Source organism: Eutrigla gurnardus (genome assembly GCF_963514095.1).
Source record: "Eutrigla gurnardus genome assembly, chromosome: 7".
Classification (NCBI taxonomy): Eukaryota; Metazoa; Chordata; class Actinopteri; order Perciformes; family Triglidae; genus Eutrigla; species Eutrigla gurnardus.
In genome coordinates, this window is record NC_139921.1 from 28,353,423 (window position 1) to 28,373,570 (window position 20,148).

Sequence of the window (20,148 nt, forward strand, 5' to 3'; positions counted from 1 at the left end):
TCTCCCTCCCGTCCAGACGCACCGAAGCCTCCCATTAACGGCTGACGACAGCAGCGCTGACGACTGACTGGTCTAACTGACAAAAGCTGAGCCGGCGTTATACGAGGACATATCACAGATTATGATTAAAATGCACATTCTGCATACGGATATCTGTACCACGCTTTCTCTACCGTGAAGCAGCTCGGCACAAACCGGGGGTTAAGTATCTTGATTAAGCACTAGAATAAACATTAAAAACCCGTGTGAATCCCACTTTGCATTCACTTCACCGTGAAATCCTCAAGGAGCTCCTCGAAGTGGATGTTCTACAGAAACTGATCTGCCAAGTTTCCCCCCCAAAGACCCGACTCTCCTTTATGGTACTAAAACACTAAGAAAACACGATTTTCCGACGTATTTCATGCTTTAACTTTGAGAGTTAGTAGTTTTGAGAGGACTTTTAAGGTGGTTTAGTTGGTTAAGCCTGGAAATCAGACATCTGTGTGTTCAGGCTACACACACATCTGAACAAATATGGACACCTGCTTCCCTTCTGCCTTCAGGCCGGTCATCTAACATTTAACGCTCATTTTCACATCCTTATTTGTATTTTTTATTGTTCAGAAAACACATTATTTCTGTCTAAATAAACCTGCATTCATTCCGCTTCAAACGCCCCGCTCTCTTTAAGCCCCGCCTACCGAAAAAAGCCCAGCCTGCTCTTAATGGTCAGCGTTTTCATGTCTTCCGCATATCACGACATCTATGTGGATGGAACGTTTTGCTCCTTTCACAGTATTTCTGTATCACGTTCATCCGCTTTTTGATCACTAAACATGGAAATCTCACTAAAGACAATGTGAGACCTTAAATTGGAACCTAGACAACAAAACACAAACTAAATCAGTCCATATGTCCAGATACTTTTGTCCAGGTTGTGTTTCCGTGAACGTTCCTCTGTATAATCCAGGTGTGAAACTTTTAGACATTCATGAGGGCCGCCAGCTCTTCCACCACACAACACCATTAACATGCACAGGAATAAACCAGGAACACAACAACCACAACGCTCTGCTTCTTTTCCTCCGGGCAAGAACAATACAAATAAAAAATCAGGTCACATGCGAGTGCGTTCTGCAAATGTTAGCCGACTGGAAGAATTTACGAGCACATTAACGTGAGTAGCGTGCGTTAAAAAACGGCGGCTCCTTGTTTTCCGCCTGCGTACATCAAGCGGGTGACATTTTGACCTTCTTGTGCTCTGCTCGTCACCGGGGCGACGAGCGGCTCTCAGGTGTGAGAGCGTGTGCAGCTGCATGAATGCAAAGCAGAGAAAAGGAAAAGGAGAGGATGCATGCTTAGCAAAAAAAAAAAGAAAAAAAAGTGTGAGGCGGAGGAAACTACGATGGCATATTAGGGCCACTGAAGGGAAAAGCAACTTGTTTATATCGGCTATATATATTTATAAAGTGGCAAATTTGTGAGTTTATGAATAAATATAGCCGATATAAACTTGGTTCTGCTAACACTGGATGTTTGCTGTTGCTATGACAACAAGTGAAAACTACCGCTAGCATCTTAGCCCAACCGCCTGATCAATAAACACCCATAAGATGACAATTTGTCCTCATATAAATATAAATAAATCCAGCAATATCCATCAACAGGACCTTAACGAGGCGTTACACGTTGGAATGGATTCATTAAAAGACATGCGTACATTCATGGGAAGTAATTGACGGTTGTTAACATCGTAATCAACTCTTAATTTAGCTACTTTATAAACTCGCAAAGGTGCTTCTTTATAAACTCGCAAATTTGCTACTTTATAAACCCGCAAAAATTGCTACTTTATAAACTTGCAAATCTCCCTCTTTTTTTCTCGTAATATTGCCCCCTGTCTCGGCTCCGTTTACTATATTCACTAGCCGTCGTAGTCAACGGACTGCGGGAGCTGCTGCTGAGTTCGGAGTTTACTGACCGAGGCTGTAGGACAGGAAGTCGGCGGAGAAGCACTTGGCGCCGTGGCTCATGGACGTGTCGTTGTGCGTGTTTCCTCCGAACACTAGCATCGTCCCGCTCACGATCACCGCCGTGTGGAGGTAACGGAAGAAGCCGCTGTCTCTCAGGATCGTCCTGCAAACGCAAACGACGGTTCAATTCCCACGTGCTGCTCTGGTAAAAGCAAAAAAATATCTTCACGTGTTTTCACACTTTTCTGTGGAAAACGTCACAGAACTGATTTCCTGCAGACCTTTAAAAAATTATTTTCAAAACACAACATGCTGTTCATTTGACAGGATTTTCTTCCTTTTTTTACCTGTTAAAAAAATAAATATATCATAACTAATCATTTAACAGCTATTTCATTTTTAAATGTAACATTCAATGTGAGCAGTCTGTAAAACACGTGACCTGATCATAGAAGTTTTGTTTTAAATTACTATGATTTTAACACTCATTTTGCATTCTTCATCTTCAGCTTTCACAACAGAATTATTAATGCAAAGAGCTAAACTGATTTGCTAAATTATTCCCTTTAAAAACACAAAACGCTTTGCTGTTCATTTTACTGGTTATTCTGGTTTATTTTCTTATTATTTCTTATCCGTTAGAAATAAAGCAGAATATCCAAACATTTAAAAGGCTATTTCATTTTTAAATGTAACAATGATTTCAGTAAAACACGTGTTTTAATGATAGAAATAGATTTATTTTTAATTTATTTGGTTTTAATCTACGATTAGATGTTTTCATTTTGCATTCTTCATCCATGCATTGAGATTTTGACCCCAAATTTAGGAGTTAGTTTTGTAAATTTAAAACAAATGTGACTCCCAACCATTGTGTAACATCATACACCAGCTAATATTAATAATAATAATAATACTAATAATAATACACGTGGTTAAATCTGCACCTCACCATTTCCTCCGGTCCACATCGAACCGGTACAGGTCTCCGGCCAGGCCGTACTTGTTGGCGCTGAAGGCCTTGTAGCCCCCGTGGATGTAGACGGCTCTGGTGCCGGGATCGAACACGCTGCTGTGGCCGTAGCCGCCCTGGACCAGAGCGCCGTCTGTGGACACCATGCTCCAGGTGTTCTTAGCTGGAGGGGGATCACACAAACACATTAACTATCTAATCTAATTAGATCCCAACTCAGCGTTCAGTGTTTTATTAGTAATTACTCCTATATTATTGCTTCAGACTGCCATCAGACTCTATTGGTCATCATCGGGATAATGAGAAGAACCAAATCGCTTTTCCTTTTGTGAGCAAATAGGACACAAGCTCATGTCCATCGGTTCATTCATCCCATTTCTTCCCCCAGATTGGCTTTTCAGAAGACAATGAGACCTCTTAATTAAGATCGGTTTGCCGGCCAATAACGTTAGAAAACTCGTTAACTCCCCCGTTCATTTCCTGGACAAGTAACGGAGGTATTACTTCTCGTACCGATGTTGTACTCCTGCACCTGGCTGATGTAGCCGTACAGAGGACAGTGTCCGAACATGACCAGCATGACGGGACTGTCCCCGTCCTGGAGGGGGGGCACCATGTGGGCCGAGTGCCCCACCACGGCGTACTGCTCCTTGGCCCGGGGGCTCAGCTGGATCCAGGTCTGGTTCTGGATGTGGAAAACCCACAGCTGGCTGGACACGTTCCCCGTGGAGTCGATCTTCCCTCCGTACATGTAGATCTTCCCCTGGAACAAAAACACACATAACCTTTAAATAACATCTTTCTGGAGAAGAAGTCCATTCTGAAAACGCTATTATAAAGCAGATGATTTCTAACACTTGCCTATAATTAATTTACCTTCTACGTCCGCGGTTATTTCTCTCTGTGATGAGTGTGGGAGTGTGGTGCTGAATATTAGATTCCTTATAGCGCTGAAAGGATGCCGTGAGTCCACTTTTTGTCCTTTTTTTTTTTATTTGTCAAAGATGTTTTTTGATGATTCTTGTAATTTTTCAAGGCTCCACATTGGGATTTAAAAATGATGCAGGAAGCATATTTTATTTAATTTTTTACACTTGTACATGATAAACAAGCCTCGGCCGTCTAGAGGAACATAAAAACAGACGGACAGAGTCAGCATAAAAAAGGAAAAAAAGCTCCTGCATTAAAAGGAGGAATCAGACTTCCTTAGTTCACTTTAAAAAGGGTTGGAGGTATTTACACACATTGAAAATTAACCTTTTTTTATCCTTTTTTTGTTAAACACATGTTTTGATCATTCACAAACTTGTTCTTTTTATGTGTAGTTAGTTTTGCTCATTGAGTTCTCAGGTTTCTCCTGTGATTTTTACTGTGTTATTATTTTATTTATATGTAAACTATCTTTGAGAACCTTTAAAGGTGCTCTACAAATGAAAAGTATTATTATTATTTATTAAAAGAGCTTTTTATCTTCATCTCAATTAAATAAAATAAAAAGGATGAGTCTATATGGGCCTGTCAAAGTCCCAAAAACTAGTAGCATCTTCAGCTGTTTTGTAAACCAGTCAGGATGTGTGTGTGTGCGTGTGCATGTGTGTGTGTGTGTGTGTGTGTGTGTGTGTGTGCGTGTGTGTGTGTGCGTGTGTGCGTGTGTGTGTGTGTTTTGGGAGGCCCGAATCAGTAAATTCCCCACAATGCGAGACTTGCATAATTTCCATCGGTTCTGCATCGAGACTTGATCTGACTCCAGATCTGTCTCACAGGCCCACATCGACTTCCAACACGCATTCATACACTGTGATGCAATCCGTGTGTGTGTCTGTGTGTGTGTGTGTGTGTGTGTGTGTTACAAAACACTCCTCAGATCAAACTCTCTCTCTGTGAAACCAGCGAGCAGACAGACTGCGTCTTCCTCTGAATCCTCCTGTCATTCGTTATTCCATCGGCGAACAGCCTTCACTGTCTGAGAGGAAACTCGACTGCAGCAAACCCGGAGATTTAAACGCTATATTAGTTCCAGACGACAGACTGAGAGGAGGAATGAAAAGGTTTAATTGAGCTGCCGACGGTTCTTTAGGAGTTTCAAACATCACACCGCCGTGAGCTTTCGGATGTCTGTAAAACACACATGTCTGTGATAGCACAACGTCCCTCCCTCTCTACGTACCTCATGAAGGGCGAGCGAGTGGCCGTATCGGGGCGTGACGGTGTGGACGGAGGGGTCAAGGGTCAGCCAGCTCTTACTGCTCAGGTTGTATCTGCAGAAAGAAAACAGAAAAGGGTGAGACGACCGCGACAAGACGGCTTTACGATACACGAAACAGGTCAAAATATAGAGAAATAAAGAGAATCGTTAAATATAATAATAATTTTCATTATCGGGATAATCGTAAATGCCTCGACTTGAATGCCATCCAAAGGTTTGTTCCCATCAAATGTGAAGAAAATGCATCTGTTGCATACAAAGTCAATGCAAAAGACGACAAAAGAAACTTTAAATTGGACAGAATTTGGATGTTAGATGGCAGAATGAGCTTTTAACTAAAGTCTATTTCATTCATAATAACAGACAGGAAAGCATTTACATAATTAACAAGTTTATAAATAGTAGAGAAAGAAGCTGCAGTCATTTATAGGCACATAGTTGGTCTACTAATTAATCTGTGAGGTTTTCATTCACACAAAGACTTCAAACGACACCTTACACCAGGTGAGGAGGCATTAAATATGGATCACATGACTCTGAGTCTCACATCATGGGCTCCAGTCAAAACCACAAGTGGAGGAAATAAAACCTCAAAATGGAAAAAAACAAACGGCAGAGAGCCAATATAACACTTGACATTCCCTCATGTTTGCTAACCTTTAGTAGACAATGAACCACGTCATTCAACGTTCTCTTAAATCCCTCCTAGTTAACATGATGAACTATGCAGCTCTTTGTTTCATAACTCTGGTGCGGCTCCAAAAGACAAAGACGTGGGTCAAAAGGATTGTCAAAGGAGGCTCCGAAGTCCAAACGTCCTGCACACGTGAACCTTCCTCACAACAAGCAGCCCACGACGTCTCAGAAAGAAAAAGGGAACGCCCCCCATTGTGTCGTTTGGTCTCTGATTGCAACTCTGCAGCTACATCGCAGCTAAACGGGGCCTCTGAGCTGCAGTCTGATTTATATAAAGGTAGTGGAGAGTTAACAGGATGCTCCTGCATGCAAGCCATAAAAATAAAAACTAAAACATGGAGCCGGAGCCAAGGGGATGATCTTTCCTGGGTTCAGCATCAGGATCCTGTAATTTTACTGTTTTAATAACATACTTCAGTCTGTGCGTGACACACATCTGTCTGTGCAGAGGCACGCTTTGTTTTCTCTCTTTAAAACACACGGGGAAGAAGCAGCAGGACTTCCAAACAACCGGAGTATCAACATTAGTACTCTAGAGGCAGAGCAATTAAGCCCCGCCCACAGGGGAGGGGACAAAAAACAATGAATCGTCCCTGTGGTCTGCAAGCAAACAAATATGTAGCTAATATACATATTAAGCATTTTATTTTAAATCTAAAAGCGATGCAGGATGATATCTGCAAGTCCCTTAGAAAAACAGCTAGCCTGTCACATGATCATTTCAGTTAGCAGCTGCACCCCAGGGTGCTAAAATAACCCTCTGACGGTTTGAAGCTAGCTACATGCAATGCCCTCTGGTTGCCATGGTTTCCTCAACATGATGTGCTACCCTCCGTCTCTACAACCGGAACAGAAGTCAAAAGGTTTTTTTTTTTGCAACAGCACATTCCCTGGTTGCATAGCAACAGTAGGACTCAGTGGTGAAGAGGAGCAGAGCACTTACGCTTTGACCATGTCGTAGTCGGAGGCGTTGAAGACGTAGCCTCCGATGACCCACATGATGCCCTGGTCCACCACCGCCTTGTGGGACGCCCTCGCCAGCCCGGCCTCGTTGTACTCCTCCCGGGTCCAGAAGGACGAGTTGGCAGGCACCGAGACCGAGCAGTCTGGACCTGAAGGGGGGGCGGGGGTGAGAAACCACAGAGTCAACGATGCAGGAAGCTCTGATTATTTAAAAAATGTACATGATAAAGACGATAAACAAGCCTCGGCCGTCTAGAGGAACATAAAAAGATACAGAATCAGCATAAAAACAAAAAAGAAAAAGGGATTCAGACTTCATGAGTTCACTTTAATGTCCTGCAAACCTGCAGGTTGGAGGGAATATACATGAAATGAAGATGAACCCTACACAATCCATTATTGATTTCTGTTGAATTATGAAAGTGAGAAGTGAAAGGACACGGAGTTTTAAATCCTTTGTGGAGTTACTTAGTATGAGAAAGTAGTTCCCCCAGCGGGATGTGTTCGGGGAGATCGAACAATCCTTCAACGAAACAATAAACTATCACGCATTGACAGATTTGAATGAAACGACTCTTTCTAAAAAAGAGCGATGACCCTGGCGAGCGCTGCCTTCCCCCCGCTGCAGGACGAGAACAATGACGGCAGCATAAACCGGGAATCACTTCACAATATGGAGGGGAAAGATTTCTGGCAAAACAAACGCCAGTCAGAAATAGAAAGATTGACCTTTGACCTTTTTTTAAACCAAGGTTTAGAGGTATTTTGTTCATGTATAGTCTGTCTAATCCTCCCTGATGGAAGAAAGATTAAATAGTTCCCTTAATTACTGATATGTTTGAGTAGAAACAGGATGTTAACCACAGAGGGGGAGTTTCTTATTGATCATTAGCCAAACAATGCAGAAGTGGTCATGTGACAGGAAAGGAAGTGTTGTCATTCACAGCAGCAATCAGCGTTCCTTAATCCTCCTTTTTTGTTGTTGTTTTGTTCAATTTGCTTCATGAATAGAAAGTTTGGCGGCATTTTCAATAAAAAAAAAATATATATATATATATAATTTTTTTCATTTTTATTATTATTTTTTTATTTAGTTTTCATTACTTTTTTAAAGAAAAATAAAATTATGTTTATATGTTGTGCTGTATAATGTACTCCAATTTCGATTTCAATAATAATGTTCAATAAAAACTGGTTGAAGGCTACCCGTCTCTGAAGGAGAGATAAAACACTTGTCTGCATGTTAGAAAATGAGTCTATTTGGCAGCACAGCGTACTAAAGCGTGCTTTTCCTCGGCTAACACGCCGTGACGGGGTAATAAAGGCTAAAAGGAACAACCGGCCAGCTTCGACTCCCCCGGCGTTCGGTAATTAGACGGCGAGCTGCCGATATAACTGCAGTTAAATTAAGCCGGCGTCTCCCTGCTTGTGCAGAGTGGAGCAGTGGAGCCGTTTTAACTAACAGAGCCGTATGGTAGGGCTTGGTCATCACCCAAATAAATAAATCAATGTATTCATGACTCGACGTAAAAAATCCTGCTGTTCATCAGGTTACAGCAGGTGGAGGTGGTGGAGGCTTAAACAAGAGGTGGTGGAGGCTCAGAGCTGAAGGTTGAATCACCAGAGAAATGCATAAAGACGCATAAAGAAGAAACTAAACTGGATATATATTATTATATATATTTACAGAGTCTGGATTCTTTTAAAGCAGGCCTGAAAACCTTCATTCAAAAAGCCCTCTTTGGGATGTGATGCTTTTATGCTCACTTTATTTTAATGTTTTTAATGTAAGCACTCTGAGAGTCATTTAATAAAAAGTGCACTACAAATTAAATCTATTATTAATATTATTATTGTATTTATTAAATATGTATTCATATTATTATTATTATTTATTGATTATCATTATTATTATTTCTTGGGTCAGATTTAAATAAAATAGCTGAAAGGCTCTGATTTCCATATAATTATAATATTGTTGGACACTAAAAACATGTAAAAAAAAAAAGAGGAAAAACTTGATTCTTATTCCTTTTTTTTTTAAATATTTCATGTTTAATAGAGTCGGCAGGTTTTCTTCATGTTTGTGGGATGATAATATATATTTGTGGATTAGCCTCAACATCCATCCACCATTATACAGCAGGAAAACCAAAATCCTTCATGTTTACATTTACATCATTTTATTGTTTTATTTTTGTTCACAAGCTTTTAAAATGACTTGTTTTTTGTACTATTTATCTATTTTATAATTTCATCGTACAGGGAAACACGTTTCTTTCCTGTGAATATGATCATAATCCCTTTGAATCTCGAGTCTTCATTAAAGATCATACATTTCTAATCTCAGTGATGACGAGCCGTGTCCAACAACACTCTGTGTTCTCCTGGTACTTAAAGCAGATTAGCTGCGGTTATAAATCAGCCTGATAACGACGCTGAATTGACATTTGGTTTCATTTGTGCTCCGTGAATAACCGGACGAGTGGCGGATGTGGGCGGCGGCGGTGCAGGAGTCTGGAACCAAGCTGGTTCACTGGTCTCAGATATGAAAAATCACTTCATGCTCTCTGATACCAAGCGTCGGATCAAACTCAAAACGGGGACAGAAGGCCTGAACACAGTAAATGTGTCTGCTGTATGCACATTCATGCTCCATAGAACAGTCTTCTCCTTCTCTTTAGATGTATTTAAATTAGCTACCATGTGTGTATATAGGTGTATGTGTACTTTGGTGAGTGTAAACTGTATTAAATGTGCTTTCTAATTACAAAGAAGGTGTTGCACTATGAATATGAGTAATTTTGCCTGTTAAAAGCTAAGTTAAGAGTTTATTCTGCAGAGACCAAGTCAGAGGCTCATGCATGTCACTCAGGAGGGTTTTGGTGGGGGTTTTGGGGTTTTGGTCGGCCCACCTTGCCATCCGGTCTTGCAGACGCAGGTCTTGCCCTCGCAGCGACCTCTGTCGGGGAAGCCACAGTTCGCCAGGCAGGCCGGGACGTCGCAGGCTCCGCCCTTCCAGTTGTCTTCACACTCGCAGTACACCGAGCCGGTGGAGTTCCCGACCCGACACTCGCCACGGCCCGAGCAGTTGTTGGGACACGTATTCACCCTGAGAGGGGGGGGGGGGGGGGAGACGGAGAGGGTGAGACACCAGGATCAGATGGAAACCTTCACCTCGTCTGCAGTAAAACAGCACCGACTCACACAATGGACACGTTCGGTGCCAACAAACATCACACGGATCAGAGTACGAGCATCATAATCACGCTGCAGGAATCAGAGCAACATGCTTTTCCCTGCAGTGACATCACAGCTCATGTTTGTTGCAGATAAACATCTATTAAAAAAAAAGAAGCAGTAATGATTAGATGACTTCTCGTGTATCAACGTTATTTTAGGGCGTCTGTACAAACGGCTCTTCCTGTTTGGCTCCGACTTTCCACAATGCAACAAATTCATCCTGGAAAAAATAATAAATAATGATGTAGCACACAGTTAACCGCACCTATGATAAAAATCCCATCGTACAAATATTTAGCAGGTTTTCACTTGAAAAAGGGAGAAAAACACTGGACATGTGAGCGTGCTGATGTGAGTCAAACAAAAGAAAAACAGTATTTACGTTTTTCCCAGAACATTTATAGAAACGCTCACATGATTCCTGAGCAGCTTCACTCATCTCCAAATATCTCAGAATTTACATTTAAAGCTACAGACACACTTTTACAAACTTACAACACGTCCAAATAAATTAGTTTGTATATATCATGTCTGTGTTTTATATAGTTTATTTTGTATGGCTGCTGCCGTGGCCAGCTAAAAGATCTCAATGGGACTTCCTGGTTGAATAAAGGTTAAATAAATAATAATAATTTGGTGTCTGTATTTGAAAATATTTGGCCAAAACCAGCAACATGTTCGTCCATCTCTCAGTACTTTAACCTCTAGGAAAGCTGTGTGCAGCACTGTATGTAGGATAAGGGAAATAAACTGTGTGTGTTTATAGTGTATTTTAATGGGTCTGGACTACGTGGCACAGAGGAAGGAGACATATCAGCCTGTTCACTGTCTGATGACCAGACTTCCCCTTCAATGTGGAAAACACCGCCAACTGTGTGCAGACGATTAAAAAAAACAACCTTTTTAACCACCGTTCTCCTCTGAAGGGAGATGTTTGGGAGCGAGACGACACAGAAAGAGGCCTCGTCCTTCTTTCATGTTCTTCTGCAGCCTCGTGGTTTTGATGTTTTCGGCTCCTCCACCTCCCCGAGAAACACCAAAGACCGGGGGACACACCAAAGACCAGAGGGGCCCCAGGGGTACGCTTTCATCCGACTCGTCCTTTCTCAGCCCAAACTTCAATCCCATCGCTATGGCGACCGTATGAACCAGGGTGGGGATAAAAAATAAAAAGCAGGCAGTCCATTGTGTCCTTTGCAGATGTTTGGAACGGAGCATCAAGCTGCCGTTTTTTTTAACGGATTAAAAAAGGGAACATTACATTTCCGTAATTGCATTCCACATTAAATTATTATTATTTTTTTTTTTACAAATACTAATGATATATTCTGACAGGTGTGATATTTACATTACATCATGATGATTTAATTCTGTAAATTCAATGTCAACCGCAGAATACAGCGGCAGATTTGAAAAGTGTATTGTTATATATATATATATATATATATATATATATATATATATGTATATATATTTTTTTTTAAACAAACTAAAAATGTAATTTATCAAAGCCACAAATGTAATGAATAACAAAAACATAAATCGGTCCTCAAGCAAACCAAGAGTGACAAAAAAGAAATAAATGATATATAAAAAAAAAATCACATCTATGTGTCTCATTCAAAATATCGCCACAAATAAAGCGCTTAAAGTGACCACATCCTGTAATAAACTACTTCTGTGTCCCTCCAGACAAAACAGTCATGTGACCAAAAAGACCTATTGTCTATACAGATTGTCAAACACATTATTAGACTTCTATAATAAAGTTAAATGAGTCGGCATTCCTCAGTGACGTGTTGGAGTTGCGGGTAGACGGAGATGTGATGACGCAACAGAAACGGCTGAGTCATGCAGAAGGCGTCAGCTGTGAAGTGGGATCCTTTCACGTAAATAAATCTCAGCAGTCAAAGTGAAAGTACAGGAGGTTCTTAACTCTGGGCTCACCGTCATCCAGCAGCATCGTGAACGCACACATGGACCTCAGCTGCCGAGGATTATGGGTAATTTGATATATGGAAGCTGCTATCCCAGTTAAGTTTTTTTTATTTATTTTTTTATTGCAAGACAAATGACAATATTTCATTTAGGAGATGACTTTAAGCCTTTTGGAAGATGCTTTGATTATATTCGAGAAATTGATTGCTTTGTTGTTGTTTTTTGCTGAGTCATAGAATGAAACTCGGACCTGTAGGAGATGTTGAAGCCCGTCAGGTTGTAGGCGGCGTCGCTGAAGAAGTGCAGCAGAGCGAAGCCGGACTGGGACACCACCTCAGGGACCGTCTCGTTCCCGTAACGTTCAGGGACAATCAGACCGCTGCAACACACGAGTCAGATTTAACAAGTTTATTACCACATATTTCACAGCTAGCGTGACACGTGTGTCAGGTTCGTCATTAAAAGTTTGTTTTCTTTTACCTGAAGGCGGCGAGTAGGGGAGCGTAGATGGAGTCTCCGTCGTAAACGTAAAGGTGGTCCCAGCTGCATTCGGTGGCGAAATGGTTGAATCGTAATCGGAGGATGGTGTTGGGCCTGGAAACCACACACACAGAGGGAAACCATGAGAACCGGGCACCAAGTACTAGAAAAGCTCGATAAAAATGCAGGTCCATTACAATAGTTTGTATGTTTAAGAAGATATTAAAATATAGAGAATAGCGCTGGTCCACCTTAAAAGGTCAGTCCACCTTAAGTGTTCCTGAGCTCGGAGCAGCCAGTTGTTGCTAACTTCGGGGCAAACCTTCACTTTAATTATCAGCTGGCTGACAACAAGACATAACTTGTGTCTGATTGTACCCACAATGCACTGGGACTACTTCAATGCTAACCTACCTCCAACAGCAATATTAAAGGGCTACCTGTTATCGGAATAAGCTCAAATATCAGTAATTTGACATCCTGGATGCATCGATATATGGAAAACAACCGAAAAACATAAAATCAGTTGCCCTTATGTAAAACCCACTCCTCTACCCTAAGGAGAAAAAAACATTTTAAAAAAACAACAACAATGTAGTGTTATAATTTTATGGTAGACACAGTGGCATTCCCTCGGGATTTATCAGCCTATAGTGTTCAGTGTGAAAAGTTAATTCTCCAAGAAGATGCCAGATAAGAACTCGCTGTTTTATTTTGTTTGTTCACTTTCAAGGACACGATGTGCAGAAAACTCAACAGCTGAGAGATCAAGCGCCTTGTTTGTGTTGTAACCCATTTAATCCTCTGGGTTTATATTAAAAATACAAAAAGTGGATTGAGATGTGAAATAACTTTTGTAAATTTAATTCCTGAAGCTTTACTTGGTGCAATATTCTGATGAATCACATTCAGTCCAACTGCAGTAATAAATACATTTTTAACACAGTGAGTACAAAGATACAGTTTTTTGTCGCATTTTGCAGTCCAGCATTGCAGTATTTAAAAAAAAAAACTGTGAGAAACCAGACAAAAACACATATTTCCTTCACTTAACTTAAAATGCTGCTTATAAATCCAAACTAAACATCAAATTTACAACTTATTACCATCACTCCTTCTAGCAAACACCTGCAGATCAATCATTGACTGCAGAGCTGCACTGGGGTTGTTAAAAGTTACTGTTTCACCAGCTGAATGAGCTTTCAGAACCCGAGCAGAATAAAAAGGCATTTTATTAACACAGCGGTGGATAATTAACAGGTGATAGTGTAGAAACATTCAGCGCATCACAACGAAAACAAACTTTACTGGCTTTGGTCTGGTGGCTGCATGAAAACACAGAAACCAAACCATCGAATATTCAACTTTAATGTACTTTTACCATCTTCTGTGTTATATGTGACATCACAGCTGAAACAGGAGGATTTTAATGCGGATCACAATAAAAAAAATACTATAATAAGTCTATCGTGGTGAAATTTCATTATTAGATTAAACATACGGAATATAATTTGTTTATTATATATTTATGCAGGAGACCTTGTGATTTGTCTTTGTTTTTCACTAATAAAAGATGTCTTATCTGTGACGCAATACAAGTATTTGCCTCTTTACAAAATATGAATGTTATCAGTACGTTTTAGTGCCATTTTAAAGAGATTTTGATGATTATCGAGATAATATGAATCGCAATTATTTGGGCCGGGATAAGACATGCCATGAAATTGTTCATATCAAGGTTGAATCTGATAATAAATCTTGAATATAGTAGCATATTGTATTGTCAATTTTACACTGCAATAGAGATAAAGGAACACTATCTCATTCTGTAGAAAAACAGGCAAAAACCAGCTTGTTTACCCAGACTCTGATTTAAGACCTTCATAACTATCTGACTGTTGAATGAAAGTATTAAAAAAGAAGAGTGAAGCACACAAAGGCCCATTCAGCATGTCTACGACGAGGGCACAAGATGTACAGGAAATGTTATGAACGGTCGCATTTTCTTTTCTTCTTCATCAAAATGTAATTTCTGAAGAGTGAAAGGGCGATTTTTGTCCTCCCGCCATCTGCAGACAAACAAACGTTGAATGGCATCAGCCCCCGAGGTCCAATTAGAAGAGCAGACATGTGACCACTAAATACTGAATCGAGAGGACGGAGTGACTGCAGAGATCTGACAAAGACACACTTATTCCATGAAAAGAGCAATTACAACTAAGGTCATCACTTCACTCTCGCTGCCGTCGGGTGAAGTCACTTCGGGTCGCAGATGCTCAGAACGTACGCCCAAAGCTTTAAACTCGAGATTCAATGATCAACATCTTTTTTTTAAAAAAGAAAAAAAATCCTTTTATGTCACATTGTGCAACAATATATCAAAATCAAATCTTTATGTGTAAAACAAAATATGACGTGTCCTTACGTAAGCTATTAGTGTACCATTTTTAACTGATACCATAGCGACAAGGTGTGTGGAGTGCTACATTCTAAGCCCGCCCACTTTTTGGTGGTCCAATCAAACGCGAGGGATTTGATTTTGACTGTAAACCGCTCAAATATTCTGTTTCCGAAAAGTTTATTTTAATTTTTCACAAGACATACCCTAACGTGGGGCAGTCCATCAAAAATAAATAATTATAAATAAAATGATAAATTAATGAAATATAATACAAAATAATATAAATAAAACATTTTTTCTAAATAAGTTAATTCATTTATCAAAATAACTAAATAAATATAATACAATTATAAATAAGTTAATTAATAAATAAAATATAATATTAAATAATAATAAAAAAGAACAAAATATTTATAAATACAATTCTAAATAAGTTATAAGTTAATTAAATAGAATACAAAATAACTAAATAAATTAAATAGAAATATATATGTATAATAATATACAATGGTTGACACCTTCAGCAGAGCAGAATTAATGACATGGAGACATTTTCCATATCATAAATTAATAATACAGCTCAGCTACAACAACCCTTTTCAACTCATCAGGCATCCAGGTATCTTTTACCCACAATTCAACCGTTGGGCAAAAACATCCATTTCTATTTGTAGACCTGCAGTCATCTTTTCCCCAAACCTTCCCCGTCACTGAAGCTGAAGTTTCCCTGGGACTTTAACCTCGTTAACCTCTCGTTAAATACACGCCGAGGTCTCCAGACGAGGCCCGCTGATTACAGAAGCCATTCAGGAACAGGAAGGTCAGAGGTTCAAAACCCCGCCACATCGACACGTCCTGTCGGAGGAAACATGAGTGTGACCTTCTGAATCCCCCCCCCTTCCCTCCGGATGACAATGTGGGCTAAATGCCTAAAATGCAAATGTAATCAAAGAGTTTCTGGTTCAGATGAGCCGACAGCTAAAAAAGAAAAGAAGAAAAACTAAGAATCATCTTAAATCGATCCGCCGTGGCGTCACAAAGCTGACTACGACAAAAAGAGGATGATATTGAATTTCTCACGGTTACTCTGCCGTGTTATTCCCATCCATCACCTTCGGGACGATGAAAACTCCTCACGCTGGACGCTACGTCAGCCAAGTAAATAATCATTATGAGCACCCTTGAAGGATCGACTCGCAGCCTCGGTTCGGCTCGATCCGTCTCCCAGCTGTCTCGGGGTTTTAGGAACCGCCCTTTCATCTTAATGACAGAAGCCAATTTAATGGATGAAATCAATAACGGAGTATCAGTTTCACCTGGTGTCCTGGCAACCTCATAAGCAGCAAATCATATATTACTTGTATTTATGTTCTGGACAAAATCCTTCATTATAGTCCAACACAGAATGCCACTTTGTTTGTACTACTTCTAGACAGATCTTAAACTCTTAAAGGGCAGCCTTGGTGTTTCTGTTGGATCTACTTACTGTCCCTCGATCAGCCAGGTGCACTTGGTCTTGTACTTGTAGTTTCCTGGACCGTCGGTCAGCTGACCCGAGGGCCCCGTCAACCTGAAGGAAACGAAGAGCAGAGAAAAGACATAGGAGGTTAAAGCAGATGTTTTTATTCTCAGGCGAAGCAAAGACCGACACAGCAAACATCACAGGGAGAAGTGACGTCATGTTTGACTAAAGGAACTAGAGGCGGGACGATACAGGATTTTATCGCAGATTACCGTAAAAACTCAACAATAAATTGATCGTGGTGAATTTCGGGATAATCCTAAATATCTTCACGCGTGACTTTAAAAAGCTGAATATGTCGCTATGATTGTAGAGATGTAAAAAATAGAGCCTGATTTAAAAAATACAGGATACCAAAATATTTTTGCATTCATGCAGGAGACCCTATGATATTATTTGAAATACAATTATTTTGGTCGGGATAAGCATGACATGAAATTCTCTTGTGGTACAAAAGGACAAAAAAGAGCCTTATTTAAAAAAATATAGCATACAAAAAAACATTTAAAATGTCTTTAATCTTTATTTATGCAGGGAAACCGTGTGATGTTTGATTGTTTTTCATATAAAAGGATGTTTGCAGAAAAAAACGTGTCTTACAAGATATTTGGGTTCTGGGTGTACGTTTCTGAGAATATTTCAGAGGTGACACATAAATGATTACACACAACGTTGTTACACAAGAGTCAGCTGAGCAGAGAGAGCAAAGTAAACACAAACTCCTGCCACTTTTTTTTCCTCTCATGCAGCTCGGTGGTTGAGCAAGCAGCCAATAAGGACCTGAGAATGATTAAACCTCATGGAGAAAATTATTATTGGAGACAAAAACAAGCGGTCCTAATAGTACAGCAACGTGTGATGACACAGGAGAGCAGCACAGAATTACACAGGGGAACTTAAACGCAGCCAGAGATCGTATCATTACTGATGGAGGCCTCCGGGTGAAGACCTCCACACCACCACCACCTGCAGACTGGTTAATGTCTGAGATCAGAGCTTTAACACCTTCTGACGCTACGCTACGCTACGCTACTTTTTCATAAAAAACACAGAAGTGATGATATTATTATTGGAACTTTATGAGGAGATCCCTACGGAAGAGATTTAGGGCCAGGAAAAAATGTCAAGATTAAAGTCGGAATGTCGAGATATAGTAGAAATGTCGAGATTAAAGTCAAAATGTCGAGATTAAAGTCGGAATGTCGAGATATAGTAGAAATGTCGAGATTAAAGTCAAAATGTCGAGATTAAAGTCAAAATGTCGAGATTAAAGTTGAAATGTCGAGATATAGTAGAAATGTCGAGATAAAAGTTGAAATGTCGAGATATAGTAGAGTTGTCGAGATTAAAGTCAAAATGTCGAGATATAGTAGAAATGTCGAGATTAAAGTCGTAATGTCGAGATTAAAGTCAAAATGTCGAGATATAGTAGAAATGTCGAGATTAAAGTCGTAATGTCGAGATTAAAGTCAAAATGTCGAGATATAGTAGAAATGTCGAGATTAAAGTCGTAATGTCGAGATATAGTAGAAATGTCGAGATTAAAGTCGGAATGTCGAGATATAGTCGAAATGTCGAGATTAAAGTCAAAATGTCGAGATTAAAAATGAAATACAATTTGGAGAATAAAGTCGAGAATGGATCAACCTTCTTCAAACCCTCCAAGATGACAGACATTGTTTTTCAACTTCATTCTCGATATTGTATTTCAACTTTATTCCTGACATTTGGTCTTTATTATTATTATTATAAAATGCAAAATAAAGAATCTTCCCCTTATGTCTGGCCCTAGCACTCTGTGGTAAGATCCCTGTTTATTATTGTATTGCATAAGAAAAGTTTTGCATCCAGGCAACACAATGTGTTTGTCTTGTTATTGAGTTGCTGTGTGGACTGAGGGGGGGGGGCTCAAGGTCCAAGGCCAAGAGGGGGTGTCGTTAACTTTAACGACGACTTTACTTGGGACTCAAATTAAAAAGAGAGAAATAATTGATGCCAGTCGAACACTGACAGCCACACGCGAGGCGTTGCCGATTATTGCTGACTCACTGTTTGTTTTTCGCTGCCTGTGACAGGTCTCTCAGCGGTTAGCCGCCGCCGAGCACACAAACGCTGTAATTACAGAGAGTCTGTGCTAATACAGCCGATGCCTGCAGGGACGCCCGACTCTCCCGGAGAGCAGACAAACAGAGCTCCCTCAGAGGACTGGAGGTTCCTACGTCCCCTGAACCCACCACACCAACACACACCAACACACACACCATGAAGATATCATGTCACAATATAATATAAAATATCTGTCAAATATTTCACATGCACCTGGAGTAACATGGAGAATTAAAGGGCCAGTTCACTCAAATCCCACATGTGGAACCTAAGACAAAGTATTTACTGCTACACCAACAACCAATGGGGACGGACAGAAAACTATTTTTTTGATCTCACTCATACTAATCTATAGTTTAAATCCCCACCAGACACTTTTGCTGCCAACCCCAATGCAATGGAGGTAAATGGAATTGCCTTTGCACCTGTTGCCCCGGCAGATATGATCGTATTATAACCATTTCCAACCACAAGGCAGTAAAAAAAAGAAGCCCTTACCGGCTGAATTATATTGAGAACCAATTCACATTAAATCAATCGGGGCCACATTTTGGAGGAGAATAAAAAAGGGTTTAAACAGGAACATAAAGGGCACTTTAAGGTCAGCGAGCTGTGCCTGAAATATATTTGGGAGAAAAATAGGAACCACAAGAAACCAGCGTCCATTAAAGAGGACATGTTGTGGTTTTCTGCTTCTTCCCTTCCCCTTATGTGGGTCATATATTGATATAAACGGTCTCCATGGTATCAAAGCATAAAGGATTGAAGCATTGCCTTTACTTCCGTAAAGTGGTGATGTCATCAAGTAAAAAATTAGCATAACGTCTGCCCAGCTGCTAGTTCGCCCCGCCCTCAAACAAAGCTAATAAGAGAGAAGTTAAATGTCCTAAGAGGCTAAAATAAAATGTTATCCTCTGATTAATCAGAGGAGGCTGGGGTTTTTTTGGGAGGGAGGGGCAGGAAGTCAAACACCAGAGAGAGGCTGCTGCACAGCATGATGGGAAAAATAGCGCTAAATTAAAAAAAGCATGTAAACATGTTCGTAGGAACCTGAAATGCAAGAATGCACCAGAAAAAGAGCAGAATAGGTTCATTTTAACTAAAAGTCTGCAATTATTTCCAAACCCGACTATGATCTCTTGACTGATTTCCTGTATTAATGCAAATTTTAATCATTTAAAGCATATTTATATAACTAATACTTGTTTTTGCATGCATTATTGTTCAGACAGGCCCCGTCTTTAAAAACTCTGTTTGTAGAAAACATGTGAGGTTCCTCGAAAACGTCAACAAATGTGAGATAAAAGATAAAGGCCGGCAGGTGCCGGGACTTCCTGTTGTTATCAGACGCTCATCAATACAAGCGGATCTCACTCTCATGCAAACGGAGCCGAGAGGTCTGCAGATGGACAAAAAGAAAGTGTGCAAACATGATTTTTCTCATTCAAAAGGTGATGACAGTCACAGACCGGGGGGGGCAGACAGAGAGTAAATACCACGGAGGCAAAAAGATTTCCCCCTCTGATCGTCTGAGCGGACGCAGAAAAGCTGCTGATGTGACGTTTTAAATCAGTAGGGCGGATGTCCTGGGGGGAGACATTACCCTTTTATTATTTTACATCCCAACCAAGCGGCGGATATCATTTTACATATTATTTAACATGT

At 40.2% G+C, this 20,148-nt stretch overlaps 1 protein-coding gene across 2 annotated transcripts in view; it reads right to left on the reverse strand.

Annotated features, from left to right (window-relative positions):
* atrn (attractin) overlaps positions 1-20,148 on the reverse strand; it is a 114,183-nt gene that overhangs the window by 87,411 nt on the left and 6,624 nt on the right. For both annotated transcript variants that reach the window (XM_084012567.1, XM_084012566.1), the window contains exons 2-10: positions 16,342-16,425; positions 12,455-12,568; positions 12,225-12,353; positions 9,709-9,905; positions 6,774-6,942; positions 5,096-5,186; positions 3,442-3,691; positions 2,908-3,091; positions 1,964-2,118 (exon numbers count right to left, since the gene is read on the reverse strand). In XM_084012567.1, the coding sequence (XP_083868693.1) occupies positions 1,964-2,118; positions 2,908-3,091; positions 3,442-3,691; positions 5,096-5,186; positions 6,774-6,942; positions 9,709-9,905; positions 12,225-12,353; positions 12,455-12,568; positions 16,342-16,425 (1,373 nt within the window). The remainder of the gene's footprint in view (positions 1-1,963; positions 2,119-2,907; positions 3,092-3,441; positions 3,692-5,095; positions 5,187-6,773; positions 6,943-9,708; positions 9,906-12,224; positions 12,354-12,454; positions 12,569-16,341; positions 16,426-20,148) is intronic.